This window comes from Phyllobates terribilis, unplaced genomic scaffold, assembly GCF_046119375.1.
Source record: "Phyllobates terribilis strain yellow unplaced genomic scaffold, ASM4611937v1 Scaffold_1__5_contigs__length_1240528914, whole genome shotgun sequence".
Lineage (NCBI taxonomy): Eukaryota > Metazoa > Chordata > Amphibia > Anura > Dendrobatidae > Phyllobates > Phyllobates terribilis.
In genome coordinates, this window is record NW_027362761.1 from 876050287 (window position 1) to 876069588 (window position 19302).

Genomic DNA, 19302 nt, shown 5'->3' on the forward strand with positions numbered 1-19302 from the left:
GGTAGTTTTTCCTCCACCAACTTGGGATCCGGTACCCTTAATCTGCCTGACCCTTCATCCTGGATTCTCGTGGGTTCTTAGGGTCCCTTCCACCTTATTGTTCCTGAGCCCTTCTGTTTCTCTGTCTCTCCTTCTCTTTCTCTGTTCCTTTCTGTTCCTTTCTCGTGGAGCTGGGATGAGACTTAATCACAGCTCCCTTTCACCTCCTCTCTCTCTCTTCTCCGGCCTCTCTCTAGGCCCGCTACTGAGTGGAGCTCCTACAGAGCCTCCACTCCCGGTCTTCTCCTCTGACTGAACGAACGAACCTAGATCTAAGATGGTGCCCACCTTTTATACCTCCCTCTGACCATGAGCCCAGGTGACCAGCAACCAATGGGCTCCTTCCTACGCTCAGGAACCAACCCCTATCTGCCCCTACAGCACTGGGTGTTCCACCCCCCCCTCCCTACTCCAGACCGGGACATAGTCGGTCGTGCCTGCACTTCTGTCTAGTGGGAGCACCGTAGAGCTGTCCCTCGGAAATGGGGTGTGTGGGCTGTATGCAGCTAACTGAGCCCTGGTCCATACTCCATCCTTACCTGGGAGTGGAATATCACACCTCTGGTCTGAGGTGCAATAACCCTGTAGCGGCCGAACCCTCGGGGCGCTACACATGTACCGTAAACACATGAAAGTAATGGAGCTGCCCTTTTCCACATTATTCGGCTTCACTGATGCTCTCACATCGATTACAACGAATGCAGTCTCTATTGTGTCGTTGTTGCTCTATGATAAAACTAGACATTTCAGTTTGTGTATGCAGCAGGGCAGGACCGGGTCCCGAATGGATACCCAGCTAATAGGAAGCTATATAAACATTATGTCCAGCTCAAAAAAAGGGAGACCACACCCTTACCTGCTCTAATTGCAGAAACCTGAAACTTAACTGAAAAAAAAAAATGGCCTCCCTTTCTGAGTATATGTTCATTTTGTTTTTGTCTTGGGTTTTGTCTGTTTAATGGTCAGTGTGAACATGCTCCTATTTTGCATGCATACCAACTTATATGCCAATTAATTTTTTTCAGTTATGTGTATGTAGCAAGGCTGGCATAGTAGCCTCAGCACTCTTGAGAACCTTTGGATTCTGCTGAATTGACAGACAGGTGTCATTTTCATCAATTTTTCCCGATGCTTTCCATAGGCATTTTTGTCCAATTACCTTGCCCAATTAGTTGTAGCCTTCATTTTAATTTCCATTGTCTCTCTTTTCAAGGCAGAGTATATACCCCTCAATAATATCAATGGGAAGGACATGTTCCCAGGCTCAGAGCTGGCTGAATGGTAGGCTTGCACAGAGAGGAGAATTTGTCATTGCCTACACACAATTCCACCAGCTAAATTAATTCTTGAGGTTTTGCTTGATCTGCCCCACCCAGTGGTGACATGTATAAAACTGGAGACTAAGGACCACGGTGACCCCATTGTGCTAGAGTTATGTAAGATGTGACAGCTGGCTTAGCTTTACTTACTTGCCTAACTTATTTGCTGCTGCCAAAGAGACATCCTTAAGAATATCCGAATACCTGCAAAGTTTTACTGTCACAGTAGTTTATAAGAGGGTGCATTTTTTAACCTAAACATATATAAAACACATCTTCATATTGTTATAATTGAATGAAATGCAGTAAAATTACACATGCACGGAAACATTTAATGTACATGTAATAAAGACGTTATATATATATACACATATGCATAGACCGTATAAACACACTGTAGAGATGCTGAAGGAGTCAATCTACTTATTGAAGTTTGTGGGTGCCCCATTATAACTCCATACAACAACAAAAAATTATAGAGGGTGTCATTTACGTTTGGCAACACAATTAAAAAACTGCTCATGTGTCTACATATTGCTATACCATAATTGTTAGGGCACCCCTGAATTTCTTTTGACTCACTCTCTGAATGTCCAAGTAATGTATTCCGTGCTAGTAAGAAAAAGCCTGCACAATAGCAAGAATAATGAACACTGATGATTATTCAAGACATTTTTTTTTATTTAAAAATATTTCTGCAATTTTTATTCCAGCGAAAAAAATACGATAATTTTCCTACACGTTTCAGATCAAACGTAGTTCTAATCTATAGATGATCGCAGTATTAGGCTAAGTCCCCACAATGCAGAAATGCTGCGGAGTGTTTCTGCATCTCCCTGGCAGAAAAAACGCATGAGGATTTTACATGCGTTTTTTCTGCCAGGGACAAGCGGAAGTGAAGCGTTTTGATCATGAGATTTCGTATGCGGGTTGTCAAGCTCTTTCCAAGCGCCTTTAGCATCACTTGGAAAAGTGCTTGATAACTTGGTTACACTATATAAATCCATGCAACCGGCATGGATTTATGTTGTGTGACCAAGTTACGATGCTGTAAATGCAGCATCAATAGTTAAAAAAAGAATAAAAATGTTGAAAAATAAAAAAAAACATTATACTCACATTCCGATGGCCCCCGGTCTCCTTCTCCAGTGCGTCCGGTGTCTTTGGCGGCTCACGGTGCCCTAAAAAGGACCTTCATTTAGTCATGCGACAGGTCATGCGACTGCCAACGTCAGCGGTCACGTGACCTGTCACATGACTAAACTACGTCATGGAAGGTCCTTTGACACCACCACGAGCAGCCGAAGAGCCAGCAGCGCCGCCGGGAGCAGACAGGGGGCCATCAGAAGGTAAGTATATGTTTTTTTTTTTTATTTTATTCTTTTTTAACTACAGGTATTATGGTACCCGGGTCTGGAGGAGAGTCCGCGCATTGAATCGCATAACATCCGCATGCATACTTGTATGCATGCGGATGTTATGCGGTTCAATGCAAGTCAATGGCGGCAATTTCGCTAAATTAATGGTAGTGCTGCAGATTATTCCGCAATGATAATCCGCAGCGGAAATTTCCGCAGCATGTGCACAGCACATGCGGATTATCATTGGGAAACATGGTAGACAACTTAACATGCGTTTTCGCGGCGGAAATGCAGCCGCGGAAATGCATTAAATCCGCATCGTGCGCACGCAGCCTTATGTAGAACTGGTTTGTTCCGATTCACCAAAGCAAGAATCACTCCATCCATGTACAAAAGTATCTGAACGGTTGACTGAGATTTTTGGTGATGGGCAGGTGTCACCAGCTTTACTGGACACAAAATAAACAGTTATACCAAAAAGTTGATAATAATCATTATTTTCATATGTTTTGGAAACAGTTATTAACTGATGTAGAAACAGCTGTGTAGGAAGCGTAAAACTGGGTGAGGAACATCTAAACTGCCACAAAAGGTGAGGTAATGGAAGACAGTTTCATGTCACAAGTCATACACTATGACAAGACAGGTCACAGCAACATGACACAAGGTAGTTATACTGCATCAGCAAGGTTTCTCCCAGGCAAAGATTTTGAAACAGACAGGGGTTTCAAGATGTGCCGTTGACGTTCTTTTGAAGAAAAATCAAAAATTTGTAAAGTTGAGGATTGTTGATGCAGCGGTCGGCCAAGGAAACTTACAGATAACTTGCAGCAGATAACAAACACATCATGCTTACTTGCTTTTCAAAGATTTAGATGTACAGCAGTGTCAGCAGCTCAGAACTGGCACCAATGAGTGGCCAGAAATGGTCTTCATGGAAGAATTTTGGCCAAAAACCCACCTTCCAAACTTTTGCCCACTACTGCATATCTCAAAAATGCCACAAACTTTTTCATCACCAATATAGCATTAATAAATAATAATAATAATAATTTTATTTGTATAGTGACAACATATTCCTCAGTACTTTACAATTAAGCATTCAAAGTAAATCATAATATTATGTCAAATTATACTATATTATCTCTATGCACCAAGGAGTCACATTCAGGGCACTAGAGGGAATGCTAAGTGACTTTGCTGGAGCCTAGACAATGTCTTGAGAATGACATTAGAAGTGCCTTACCCGGAAGGAGAATGATGAGAGGGGGTTGTGACAGGGCTTGGTTTGTTAGCTTTACTACTTAGCAATCCTTTCATCAGTAAAGGAAATTGGAGTAAGTTACAAGAGATAAGGTTCTCATTACCTAGCAAGGTGCAGATACCTGTATTACCATATAATGCACAAGTGAAGAACTCTCGTAATAGGCTGTAGACATAAATAATATAAATGAATCCCTCTCCTGGGGTGTAATAAGTGTCCCTATATTAGCATGCATTCTGAAGAAGCTGCTTCTGTGTTTGGACTGAATAGCTGGCACAATAGAGGAAGGACAATGAAAGCAATGAATGCAGAGGTTGGACTCCCCCCAGAGCTCTAAGGCCAAGTAATGCTAATCATCCCAGACTTCATTATAGCATGAAGGAGTTAAGCGAAGACAGCACACACCTCTGCCTTAGGAGGTTAAGTTTTGCCAGGATAGGAAGCAGGCAGGGCTACTTTGCCTGCTAGTAGTGTGAGGCTCTCAGGTGACAAGCCCTCAGGTAGACAGCAACATGACTTCATTGGGGTGGAGCTGTGCGCTGTACAGGTGTCTGCTTCACACAGGTTACTAGCACTGGTACAGCTGATCTCCGGCAGCGCTGACTCATTCCATTGCTGCATGCTGGAACTGTGCATGGTACATGAGTGACCATGGACACCAAGGACCCCAATGGGAAAGACGGCGGGGGGTTCAAGAAGAAGAACTTGACTTTTCTGAAGAGCAGGCTGTATATGTTAGAGAGGCGGAAAACGGATACAATTGTGGAACATGTTGTGAATGAGGACCTTGGAAATACAGGCACATTGCGCAGGACTCAATCTGACAGGACGGAGTACAACCAGAAGCTTAAAGGTAAGGGTGACACAATGTGCTGCAAAATTCTCCGACTCTTTACTTAATACAGAGGGGATACGATTTGATGTGAAAAAATGCTCATGGAGGTATACGTCAGGAGGACTTCCCGAAGTATGCATACATTGGCATCCATTCTAAGTATACCTCCGACAGATGCCGCTATCGCATACATTGGCATCCATATTAAGTATAACTCAACAGATGCCACTATTGCATACCTTGGCATCCATTATAAGTATACCTCAGACAGATGCCACTATTGCATACAGTGGCATCCATTATAAGTATACCTCCGACAGATGCCACTATTGCATACAGTGGCATCCATTATAAGTATACCTCCGACAGATGCCACTATTGCATACAGTGGCATCCATTATAAGTATACCTCCGACAGATGCCACTATTGCATACCTTGGCATCCATTATAAGTATACCTCCGACAGATGCCACTATTGCATACAGTGGCATGCATTATAAGTATACCTCCGACAGATGCCACTATTGCATACCTTGGCATCCATTATAAGAGTCTTCCACTGGATATATATTTTTTACTGGATGCATACACTGGTAGTCCATACAGATAAAAAAAAAGTGTACCAAAATATACCAGCAAGATGGGGTCGAAAGAATACCATTTTGACCTCAGATGTATACATATGACATATATATGCTAAGAGCTATTTCTTTGCGCACGTCAATTAGACACTACAAAACGTAGTGTGAAAGCTGCCTTATGCTTCTCAATGTATTTATCTTAAGAAAGTAAAGGCTCATGAGAAATCTCCTGTATTTCTGCACTTGCTGATGTTTGTCCCATATCTGTGGCGACATCATTGCTTTATTGCAGGTACACCTGCTGCATTATCTTGACTTATCTCGATCCACAAATAATGAATGATGAAGTCAGCTCTGCTCCTTCTGTAAATGCGTAGAACGGATAGATTAACTATTTAGTGATTTAATTTGAATGATGGACCATTGCATGCAACTAATATTTAAAGCGAGGATAAATATGTTGCATTCTTAATTTCCTAGGACTATAAACCACATAGGAGTCAGCCATGTTGGTTTGATAAATGTGTTACAATGCATTATCCAAACATCCATGACTGCAGAGAGGATGGATGGATGTGCCTGTCTGTAGTTGGAATGCACTCAGCAGGGGTGGCCAAACTTTTGTGTCTCAAGCCATTGTGTTGAATATCTACAGCCTCTTGATTTTTTCACTTTGCTGTTTGCCTACTTTTATTTTGCTTGAAATAATTAATCTTTACAAGCAGGTAATGCAATATTGATGGTGTAACCAAATCGTATTAATTACAGACTTCTTACAGTTATATGTAATGCTTAAAGGGGTTGTCACATGTTCAGAAATGGATAAAATTGCTAAGTCCTTGTAAAATCAAGCAACTTTGCAAAGTATCTCTTTTTAAAGATCCTCTCCGTTCTCAGAAATGAAGGAATCTTTAATGCAATAGTGTACAGCAGTCTTAGAGTGGCCGGTTGCCTAGGCAGGGAGGCCGTGCCACTAGAAGGCATTATGCCTGCTTGTGCCACTCTGAAGCTTCAGTGCTCCTGCGCTTCTCCTATGCTGCATAGGCAAAGTTGCCATTGCTAGCAGTTTGAGGGAGTGCTCACTTTGGACCAATGATGCAAACATGCATCCAGGGAAATTAGCTACAGTGCAATGGATTGTAATCTTCTTGATTATGTTGCGCACCATGGACAAATGAACATCAAGATCTCTGGAGATGGACTTGTAATCTTGAGATTATTGATATTGTTCATCAATTTTGGTTCTCAAGTTCTCAGACAGTTCTCTCCTCCTCTTTCTATTCTCTGTGCTTAATGTGGCACACACAGACACACAATGCAATGGTTGAATCAACTTCTCCCCTTTTTATCTGGTTTCACGTGTGATTTTCATATTGCCCACACCTGTTACTTGCCACAGGTGAGTTTGAATGAGCATCACAAACTTGAAACAAAGTTGTTTACCCACAATTTTAGAAAGGTGCCAACAATTTTGTCTGGCCCATTTTGGGGGTTTTGTATGAAATTACAGGTGCTTCTCACAATATTAGAATATCATCAAAAAGTAAATTTATTTCAGTTCTTCAATTCAAAAAGTGAAACTCATATATTATATAGAGTCATTACAAACAGAATGATCTATTTCAAGTGTTTATTTATGTTAATGTTGATGATTATGGCTTACAGCTAATGAAAACACAAAAGTCATTATCTCAGTAAATTAGAATAATTAACAAAAAACACCTGCAAAGGCTTCCGAAGCGTTTAAAAAGGTCCCTTAGTCTGTTTCAGTAGGCTCCACAACCATGGGGAAGACTGCTAACTTGACAAATGTCCTGAAGGCAGTCATTCACACACTCCACAAGGGGGGTAAGCCACAAAAGGTCATTGCTAAAGAAGCTGGCTGTTCACAGAGTGCTGTATCCAAGCATATTAATGGAAAGTTGAGTGGAAGGAAAAAGGTGCACAAGCAACCGGGATAACTGCAGCCTTGAAAGGATTGTTAAGAAAAGTGCATTCAAACATTTGGGGGAGATTCACAAGGAGTGGACTGCTGCTGGAGTCATTGCTTCAAGAGCCACCACACACAGACGTATCCAGGACATGGGCTACAAGTGCCGCATTCCTTGTGTCAAGCCACTCATGACAGATAGACAACGCCAGAAGCATCTTACCTGGGCCAAGCAGAAAAAGACCTGGACTGTTGCTCAGTGGTCCAAGGTGTTGTTTTCAGATGAAAGTAAATTTTGCATTTCATTTGGAAATCAAGGTCCCAGAGTCTGGAGGAAGAGTGGAGAGGCCACAATCCAAGCTGCTTGAGGTCCAGTGTGAAGTTTCCGCAATCAGTTATGGTTTGGGGAGCCATGTCATCTGCTGGTGTAGGTCCACTGTGTTTTATCAAGACCAAAGTCAGCGCAGCCATCTACCAGGAAATTTTAGAGCACTTCATGCTTCCCTCTGCCGACAAGCTTTTTGGAGATGGAAATTTCACCCTCCAGCAGGACTTGGCACCTGTCCACACTGCCAAAAGTACCAATACCTGGTTTAAAAACAACTGTATCACTGTGCTTGATTCGCCAGCAAACTAACCTGACCTTAACCCCATAGAGAATTGTCAAGAGGAAGATGAGAGACACTAGACCCAACAATGCAGATGAGCTGAAGGCTGCTATCAAAGCAACCTGGGCTTCCATAACACCTCAGCAGTGCCACAGGCTGATCGCCTCCATGCCACCCCGCATTGATGCAGTAATTGATGCAAAAGGAGCCTACACCAAGTATTGAGTGCATTTACTGAACATACATTTCAGTAAGACAACATTTCGGATTTTAAAATCATTTTTCAAGCTGTTGTTATAAAGTATTCTAATTTACTGAGATAATGACTTTTGTGTTTTCATTGGCTGTAAGCCATAATCATCAACATTAACAGAAATAAACACTTGAAATAGATCACTCTGTTTGCAATGATATATGAGTTTCACTGTTTTTACTTTTTGATGATTATAATTTTGTGAGAAGCACCTGTATGTCCAATTTTTTCTCTCAGTTTTTTGTGTTGTTCCAATACACACAAAAGAAATAAACATGTGTATAACAAAACATGTGTAATTGCAATAATTTTCTGGGACACATACTTCATTTTCTGGTACAATTTCAAGGGTGCCAACATTTTCGGCCATGACTGAACATCTTGAGAACATTGAGAACATCCCTCTAAGAATGCTGTGTCTGGCGATGCTTGATGAGTTGCGGCTAGAAGTGCTCATTAATGATCTTCTATATTACAAGCTTACAACATGCCAGTTAGCAGAGTATGGTATGCACTTTAGCTTAATCTTTTGATTCTACTTATACAATATTAAACTATTACTATATTAGTTGTAAACATGATTAGTTGTATAGCATGTTATAAACATTCTGCTTCCAGTAGCAGAATTCCTTACTTTATGGTAAAAATGCTTTTTCATTAAAAGGGTTGTCCCATGAGCTGATCACCAGGGGTCTGTCTGCTGGAGGCCCTATTATTGGTAAGGGGAGCTGTCGGCTTTTACACATTTTTCCGCAGCAATTATATGATGCACTTTAACATTGCTGCTGCAATGCAGTTAATGGAATTCCAAAGTTAATTTCATAACATATTTGTGATGTACACTGTGTTCCAAATTATTATGCAAATAATATTTTCTCAGATTTTCCCAAATTACCTATATGAATTGCAGTCATTGTAATTTTCCAGTCAAATAACTATTAGAGTACAACTGAAAGGTTTTTGTACAAACTGCCTATGATAACAGTATATTTTTTAAAAAATAAAACACTCAAACTGCGCTCAAAATGCATGTTCCAAATTATTATGCACAGCAGAGTTTTCAACCTTTTCATTTGAATAAAGAACAAAAAAATGGTCATTTTTGAAATTATAAGCATTAGCAGGTTATTACAAACTGAAATCAAACAGTTTTCAACTCAAAACTTTATTCTAGGTGATGTTACATTTGCACATAGGACCCCTTGTTCGAAAGGAGCTTCTGAACTCTCTCGTCCATTAAATTTGTCAGGTTTTGGATGGTTTCTGCTTCAATTGTTTTGCATGAGGACAGAATACCCTCCCAGAGCTGTTGCTTAGATGTGAACTGCCTCCCGCTATCATAGACACTCCTTTTGATGATGCTCCAGAGGTTCTCATTGGGGTTGAGGTCAGGGGAGCATGGGGGCCACACCATAAGTTTGTCCCCTTTTATGCCCATAGCAGCCAGAGAGGCAGATGTGTTATGTGCAGCATGAGACGGTGCATTATCATGCATGAAAATGATCTTGCTGCTTAATGCACGGTTCTTCTTCTTGAACCATGGAAGGAAGTGCTGTTTGAGAAACTCAACATACATTATGGAGTTCATCTTTACCCCTTCAGGGATCCTAAAAGGGCCAACAATCTCTCTCCCCATGATTCCAGCCCAAAACATTATCCACCTCCTCCTTGTTGGCGCCGTAGCCGTGTTTGTATGGGGTGTCCATCAACCAGCCATCCTCCACTCCATCCATCTGGACCATCGAGCGTTGCACGGCACTCATCGGTGAACAAAACAGTTTTGAAGTCTGTCTTCATGTATTGTTTGGCCCACTGGAGACGTTTCTGCTTGTGTACAGTGGATAGACGAGGTCGACAGGATGGCTTATGCACAGCTGCAAACCTCTGAAGGAACCTGCATCTTGTTGTTCGGGGGACGTTGGAGGCACCAGCAGCTTCAAAAACTTGTCTGCTGCTATGACAGGGCTTTTTTGCCGCTGCTCTTTTAACCTTACGTAATTGCCTGTAGGAAAGAGTCCTCAATTTTCCCTTATCAGCACGCACACGTGTGTACTGTGAATCAGCTACATACTTCTTGATCGTGTCACGATGAAGTGTCTTGGCAATGTTGATTGTAGTCATGCCTTGACCTAAACACTCCACAATTTGTTGCTTCTGAGCAGCCGACACATCCTTTTTCTTTCCCATTTTGGCAGAAAATGTAGGCTGCTTAATAATGTGGGACAGCCTTCTTAAGTAGTCTTGCCTTTCATTGGACACACCTGCCAAACTAATTAGCACAGGTGTCTGCAATTGCTTACAGTGATATAAAGAGCCCTGACACACATCACCATCAATGAGTTTAACTGACAAACAAAAAAATTCTTACCTTATCACTCCTAAACACTTTTTGCATAATAATTTGGAACACAGTGTATATTCAGTTTATATGCAGGAAGATCTCCCAAGTTATACGCCAAGCAGCCCATATACTTTAATGGCTGAACTTGTGCCAATAGAGCACTAGTCAAACAAGTAGCCAAATGTGAAGGCTGTTTGAACGATTACGGAAAACAAAGAAAATACATAGAAAACTGGATAAGTGCAAGACTTACAGTAATAATAAAATCATGACTTTATTACTTTAAAATAACAAGACAGATAATAAGATAATAAAAAAATTGCATATAAATCAGAGACCCAAAAGGCAGTGTCAGAAAAAAATCCAGATGAAAAGATGGAATTTAGGCTATTTGCATAGAGAGGGTATAGTACAAACAAATAGGCCCCGATTCATTAAGAGGAGAGGTGATGTGCACGCCGGTCTAAATGAATGGGGCCGCTGTAGTAAGGTGCACCTAATTCATTAAAATGCACACACTGCTTTATGAATTAAGTACATCTTACAAGTGCCTTGCACCTCCAGCAGAAATATACTCCAGTCAGGCAGTACATTTCTGACGTACATTTCAGGGACTAGAGTACAGTTCTGGTGCTAGTTATGGCACTAATGTGGCTTAACTTATCATGACTTAGTTTGGCGGGTTTAGCCATTCCCTGACCCACCCGTGCTATGCCCATCCTCTGACATAGCTGGCCGGGACTGGCGTGAAATTACAAAAGTTGCAATATTTTTGAGGTTGACCCAATATATTGTGACTCACTAAGGTGTTTTATGCCAGAATTCTGGGATAAACACTTTAATGAATTTTCCCTATAGTATATAAATAAATGTCAATGGCCCTTAAACATATCACAATGTACTAATAGACCTTGAATAATAGTCCCTAGTAAAATGTATAGTGCAAGTATAACAGACATCATCAGGGGATAAATCACAATTATTATCACAAAAAAACCCTTACTGTTCAGCCACCTCTACTCTCCTACCATGCGTTTCACTTTCATTGCTTCATCTGTGGCTGACCCCTAGATGAAGTCATAAATCTGAAGCAAAAATTCAACTTGTGACCATACCTTTTAAGAGTAAATTCCTAAGTTACATCTCCACTTCAGATCTCCAGCAACATCTGCGGTGGCATTTACATCTGCAGATATTACTGTAAAGAAAGGCACAGGCAAGATGCACCTACATCAGTAGCAGATTTGCAGTCTGTGCTGCTGATATTTTTTACAGTATGTGCATGATATTTCTTAAATTCTCATGCAATGCTGGCACTGTAAAATGCAGCAGATTTTCCTAAAGAACATATGAAACAGAAATTCCGCTGTGTTTTCACTACGTGGAAACTCACCTTGGGATAAGTTCACATGTAGCATATTTGTTACAGATTTTTCTCACATATTTGCGTGCAAAAATTATGCATTGTAGATGAGATTCCAACAAATGTCATCTACTTGCTGAAAATTTCTGTGCAGAAATTAACAAAGTGCAGATTTTTAAAATCCTGAGCATTTTAATTCTTAGTGCGGAATGTATTCTATATTTAAAGGGGTTGCCCAGCCTTGGGTACAAGTCTGCAGTCACTCTATGTAGACTGCAGACTTGTGAATCTGCACTGCGCACTGTGAGGATTCTCTGGCGCAAGTATGCGATTTGCATCCACATTCCTACTAGACATGTTTGGCCTTACTCAATACACTTGCATCGAGTGAGACTATGCATGTCTAGTCTGCATGTAACTGCATGGATGCAAATCGCATATCCCTGCACCCGAGAATCTTCGCAGTGCACGCAATGAGAGACTGCTGACTTGCGACTTATGACTGGACAACCCCTTTAAATGTTGAATGTTTGATGCAGATTTTTCCACGGAATATCTAAAAAAAATTTGCAGAAAAAAAACATTCCATGCAGATTGTGCTGCAGATTTTATTCCAAATTGTATTCTTATTATTGTAAAGGGTGAACGCTTTGCTGGATCCGCGCAAAGAATTGACATGCGGTGGATTTAATAATCTACAAGAAAGTCAGTTTACATGCAGAAAAATATCCTCAATGTGTAAAAGGGCTTTGCTGAAATCTCATCTACTTAGCACTGTACGAGGAACAGAAAATAGGCAATGTGTGAACATATCGTAACAGGTTTGTCTAGATTGGCCAGAGTCCCTTTTTTTCTGCCAAAGTTGTATAATGATCGATGAGCATTTACACTGCTGCACCCCAGATAACTGATTTTGGGGTGTTCTCAAATCCTTTAACCCATTCAATCACTCTCAATCTGCAAGTGTAATATCTAAAGCATCATTAATCAACCCCTTTAACTTTTGGGTAGTTTGCAAATGTTTTGTTATGTTTGGTTACCAAACGTACAATATGGATCTTGCGGAGGGGACTTATTGTAATTTTGGTTACAGTTGATGATAAAGATTGAGGAGAGGCGCTGCGCTCCTTCTTGTCATATACACGACTGTGGGAGAGTTGTATATATGTCACAGTGACTGATTATTATTTCGGTGACAGTGGGTTCCTAGTTGTGATGAGAGTCTCACTGACACAATGGTTGAGATTCATTGCTCCAGGCTGTGAGCTGTATGTAGCAGAGTGCAATAAACCTTCCGCGCCCTAAGACACCGGCTCATGGTGTGTGTCACTGCTCGGCGCATAGCTCAAGACAAGACTCTTTCTTGCTTAGTAACAGATCCAAGGAGAGGACGTAACACACGGTGACAAGAGAGCGCCTCTGACTCTGGAAACTAGCTCAACAGGCCAACAATGGAAGTATGAAACTTCCTCCAACTGCTTAGATAAGGGATGATAGATCAGATTTCTGTCACCAATGTATCATTCCCGACCAGCTGTAATAGAAGTATAACTTTTACCATAATTACAAGTACTTTACCATGGGAAAACAGTGCAATTATAGATAGTGCAAGGGATATTGCCCACAGCAGCCAAAATATTCCAACATCCACTTTACAAGGGCCAGAGTTGCAGTTTAAGACACATTACTGATATCGAGATCCACCTACCACCGCACACATGCACATTACTATTACATATTTGTCGGATCACCTGGTGAGGTGGATTCATGAAGCCACAGGTCAGGGAGGACACACGGACCCAGAGCATTGGCTGGAAGGCATAGGAAGCAGTAGGACCTGGAAAACTGGTCATGGTGGGCGGCTGATAAACAAGTGAAGCTGGACATGACGGAAACCACAGGACTAGGACGACAGATGAAAAGGTAATGGCAGGTCTGAAGCAGCACATAGATGTAGGTGAGAGAGTCACTTGTGAACCATCTCGAATAACAGTTTGATGATGGGTTAACCCGCAGAGACTTGAAGAGAATCTTTCAGCAGGTATTTGCTATGTAATCTAACAGCAGCATGAGGTAGGGACAGAAACCCTGATTCCAGCTATGTACCACTTATTTACTAGGTGCAGCAGTTATGATAAAGTCACAGTTTTCTCTGCTGCAGATCTATCAGAGCGCAGTTGTTCAGCTGTATATAAATCCGCCCACACCCCAGCTTTTTCTGTAAATTGTATAGTAACTAGTGTTGAGCGAGCACTAAAATGCTCGGGTGCTCGAAGCTCGGGCCGAGCTCACCGTGATACTCGGGTGCTCGACCCGAGCAACGAGCCCAATGTTAGTCTATGGGAGACTCGAGCATTTTTGCGGTGGCACCCCCGGCAGTCTTTTAAAAGCCTAACAAGTGCCCAAAACGATAGTGACAGTGCTCAAATGACATGGGGACAGCATGGGGATCGCCCCAGGAAGCATTTCTGACCCCCAGGTCACTGCTGTCAACAACGTGGTCAGAGGTATTAAGCCACTTTTACAGGCTCACAATAAAACGAAAGTGAAACTTTTTTCCTGTCAAATATGTTAAGGAACATCCTTTCCAGGGAAAAGACTTGTGTATAAGTTAAAATAAATGACCAAAAACAAAAATACTCCTCCACACCTTCGGCTATGTTCACAAGTAGCATTTTTTATGCGTTTTTGCACTTTTGTATTGCTTTCAACTATGACAAATGCATTCACCGGGAAATGTCATTTTAACATTTTACAACCTTATCTGGCTATGTGCTGTGTGACACATGCATAAAGCGCTGAAAAGACATGGGAACAGCATGGGGAAGACCCCTGGAAGCATCTCTGACTCCCAGGTCACTGTCTAAAAGTGTGCCCATCATAAGTGATCCTTGCCGCATCAGAAGATGCAGACTTACAACTATCCCCATGCAAGTTCTAGTCCCAGGGCAGTGTTCAATTGTACCTCCCCCATTCCTTGCAATACAAGCGCAAGTATGCAGCCTGCCACCCACCCACCCCCAGGCTGCAATACCATACTGCTTGCTTGCTTGAACTTGAAATTGGGCCTTTTAGCCATGTGGAGGCGGAATCTGGCCACCACGTCATGGCTGTGTTGGCGGCCTGGAATCCATACTCAGTCCCCAGCCGCCCGGCGGCCGGGTGTCCATACTCAGTCCCCAGCCGCCCCGCGGCCGAGTGTCCACACGGTCCCCAGCCGCCTGGGGGCAGTCGGGTGTCCATAAACGGTCCCCAGCCGCCCCCATTTCTCCTTGGAACATCCCCCCACACACTTTTCTTAGCCCGGCCTGCTTTAGGCAGCATTGGACAAGCCCACCAGAGAACCAGACTCCTCCGGTGGGCCCTGACTTCTCCATCGGTGGAGTTGAGAGTGCCAAGGTGAGGAGCATGATGATGATAACAGAAGTTAGCATCTGCTATGTTTTCTTTTAATGCAAGTGTAAGTGTGCAGCCTGCCACCCACCCACCCCCAGACTGCAATTCATACTGCTAGCTTGCACTTGAAATGGGGCCTTTTAGTTTAGAGGAGGCCGAAGCTGGCCACTACCTCATGGCTGCTTCAGCAGCGAGGTATCCATACTCAGTCCCCAGCCGCCCCTATTTGTCCTGGTGTGCCTTATACATAAGATTAAGCGCGTATACCAAAACATTACCTGTGCCCTCCCCAGTGCATTTAGTGGGAAGGAGAGCCTATTCCGCTGTAGTGTGTGCATGCCAAACCCCTGTTCATGGTACATGCGAAGATGCCTCCCACCTTGCACCTGTCGTTGCAGACTTGCAACTATCCCCATTCAAGTCCTTGTCCCAGGGCAGTGTTCAATTGTACCTCTCCCATTCCTTGCAATGCAAGCGCAAGTATGCAGCCTGCCACCCACCCACCCCCAGGCTGCAATACCATACTGCTTGCTTGCTTGCACTTTAAATTGGGCCTTTTAGGCATGTGGAGGCGGAATCTGGCCACCACGCCATGGCTGTGTCGGCGGCCTGGTATCCATACTCAGTCCCCAGCCGCCTGGTGGGCGGGTGTCCACTCTTGCTCCCCAGCCTCCAGGGGGTGGCCGGGTGTCCATACTCAGTCCCCAGCCACCCCTATTTGTACCGGTAACCTTTCCCACACTTTTCTTAGCCTGGCCTGCTTTAGGGCAGCATTGGCCGAGCCCACCGGATTATCAGACTCCTCCGGTGGGCCCTGGCTTCTCCATCAGGGGAGTTGAGAGTGCCAAGGTGAGGAGCATGATGAGGATGATAGAAGTTAGCATCTGCTTTGTTTTGTTGTAATGCAAGCGCATGTATGTAGTAGCGGCTAGGCCTGAGGAGGTCAGCGTTTTGGCGCATATCCTACCTCCTCCGAGGATTGCTGGATGTTTTCCTGCTACTATCCAAGTTCTATGACTCCCGTTAAAACAAAGCTTGAGGTGATAAATGATGGATGAGGTAGTGGCAAAGGAGAAAGAGCAGGAGGAACAGGGACCATTCACATCAATATCAGGCCAGTCAACCAGATATGTCTTGTAGGATATGTTTCTGTAACAAAAGGAGTGGTTTGGCTACACAATTATAGGGCATACAGTGAGTGCAATGCCTACCAAAAATTTCAAGGCACTCCAATGCCCCTTGGAAATGACATGGAGGTCAGAGGGCGTTAACTAAACCTTTTTTTCCATTTATAGCAACTGGGTCTCCTGTGCACTGTTGGCCTAAGCAGTGAATGGAATGCTTTCCAAAAATTATGAGGTACTGCAATGCCCCTTACAAGAGCCATGTGTGGCACCCCAGGGGTCTGGTCACCACAGTAATAGAGATTACGTCGGAGAGCAAGTGGGAGGTTTCCTGGTCAGGATCCCTTAAACATGCAACATCCTCCTGCCCCAGTCCTGGGAGGGGAGAATTCTGCCCTTATAAACTGGATCTGGGGTGGGGTTGAGTGAGTCAGAGAACAGAGAACAGTCAGAGTCAGAGTGAGAGCAAGGGAAAGTAACAGCAAGGAGCTCTGTAGGAGCTAAAGACGAGGTTCTGGAAGCTGAGCAGAGCTCGCCCTGGCAGAAGACAATAGGAACCGGACACAGGAGTCCGAAGCTGTGAGGACTTATATATCCAGCAGCAGAAACAAGCCGGCACGGGATTTCAGGTCCTCTGGCCATAGAAGCACGGAGGCTCAGTCACAAGCAAGGGACCAGTACCGCCGTCGTGGAGCGGAGGCTAACAGAAGGCCCCAAGTCACCAGCCATACGGGTGAGCACTACACGGTACACTCAGGGACGTGGGCTACTTCTACCCGCTTACAGCAAGGTAGCCAGGAAGAGTGCAGACAGACGGGGAGGCCTACAACTCCACCTGGCCAGGGGAACTCCTGCTTGCTCACAGACTGACCAGGCCTCTTATGCTAGCCAGTACTCCTGGGAGGGTCTACCTTATAATCATCAGTAAAGACCCTGAACTGCACTGCAAAGACTCTGAGTCACTCCTGCTGCGCTCGTGCACCATCACCCCCATCATCCACACTCACTGCCCTGAGGCTATACTCCTCCCGAGGTGAGTTATCCCATTTTATGCTGCGCACACAACACCAGCCTCAGCGGTCTGCCTCGCAGCGGTGGTACTCCCTGACCGCAATCCACGGGTGGCGCAGTCAGACAATTAACCTCAAAACCTAAGAAAGATTGCCACTGGTTTGACCAGCCTGAGCCACGGGACCGGGTCACCGCCACGGAGACTACAGACCCCAGAGACCCGGCACCGGGTATCCCACACACGTGTACACACTGCCCAGGGGGCGCGTCACATGCAGTACAGGATATTACAAACATAAGTCCCATTATTGGGGAGTGGGTGTCCCATAGTATTTGCTTATGCCTTGCAAGCAAAAGCTGCCAAAAATTAGGACGGAGCAACTTGCAATGCCCCTTACAAGAGCCATGCAGTACAGCATATTACAAACATAAGTCCCATTATTGGGGAGTGGGTCTCCCATAGTATTTGCTTATGCTTTCCCAGCAAAAGCTGCCAAAAATTAGGACTGAGCAACTTGCAATGCCCCTTACAAGAGCCATGCAGTACAGCATATTACAAACATAAGTCCCATTATTGGGGAGTGGGTCTCCCATAGTATTTGCTTATGCTTTCCCAGCAAAAGCTGCCAAAAATTAGGACGGAGCAACTTGCAATGCCCCTTACAAGAGCCATGCAGTACAGCATATTACAAACATAAGTCCCATTATTGGGGAGTGGGTCTCCCAAAGTATTTGCTTATGCTTTCCCAGCAAAAGCTGCCAAAAATTAGGACGGGGCAACTTGCAATGCCCCTTACAAGAGCCATGCAGTACAGCATATTACAAACATAAGTCCCATTATTGGGGAGTGGGTGTCCCATGATATTTGCTTATGCTTTCCCAGCAAAAGCTGCCAAAAATTAGGACGGAGGAACTTGCAATGCTGGCACCCTGGAGGTATAGTGGTGGTGGAGGCTGAGGATAAGGAGAAGAAGATTAAACAGCCGAAACGAGGAAGCGTATACCCATGTGTGGGTGTGAAGCGGTGCAAGTGAATACACCTCCCGAAATAACACAGTGGATTTGACTTTATGTTACTCTGCTGTCATTTGGTGGTGATGAGAAGTCTGGCCCAATCCAGCCCTTGTTCATTTTGATAAGGGTCAGCTTGTCAGCATTGTCAGTTGACAGGTGAGTGCGCTTATCAGTTATAATTCCCCCAGCGGCACTAAAAACACGCTGCGATAACACGCTAGCGGCAGGGCAGGCCAGGACCTCCAAGGCGTACAGAGCGAGTTCATTCCAAGTGTCCAGCTTGGATACCCAATAATTAAAAGGCACAGAGGAATCACGGAGGACGCTGGTACGATCGGCAAGGTACTCCCTCACCATCTTTTGAAACTTTCCACTCCTTGTGAGAGTACCCCGCGCCTCAGGGCCTGTAAGCTGGGCGGGTGTCAGAAAACTGTCCCAGAATGTTGACAGTGTTCCCCTGCCTCTGCTGGATTGGAGTTGCATCTCTCTCGCCTGTACGCCTTGGTTGGGCAACGAACTGTGACCTCTGCCGCTAGCGTGTTCAGATGGGAATTTTTTTAAGAGTTCTGCAGCAAGGGCCTTCTGGTATTGCCCCATTTTTGTAGACCTCTCCACCTCAGGAATAAGAGAGTGAAAGTTCTCCTTGTAGCGGGGGTCTACAAGTGTCACCAACCAGTAATGACTGTCACCCAACATTTTGACAACGCGAGGGTCACGGTTAAGGCAGCGTAACATAAAGTCAGCCATGCGTGCCAGACTGGTAACGGGCAAGATTTCCGTGTCCTCACCAAGATGACGACTGACCATGCTCTCCTCCTCCTCTTCCTCCTCCCCCCTGTCCTCAGGCCACCCACGCTGAACC

General features: G+C 44.0%; 1 protein-coding gene across 1 annotated transcript in view; it reads left to right on the top strand.

The window, feature by feature from the left end:
- The first annotated feature begins 4335 nt into the window (after window positions 1-4335).
- Window positions 4336-19302, top strand: part of ARHGEF38 (Rho guanine nucleotide exchange factor 38) — a 185246-nt gene continuing 170279 nt past the window's right edge. Inside the window, exon 1 of the mRNA XM_073639497.1 lies at window positions 4336-4836. Within this exon, the coding sequence (XP_073495598.1) occupies window positions 4635-4836 (202 nt within the window). The 5' untranslated portion in view covers window positions 4336-4634. The remainder of the gene's footprint in view (window positions 4837-19302) is intronic.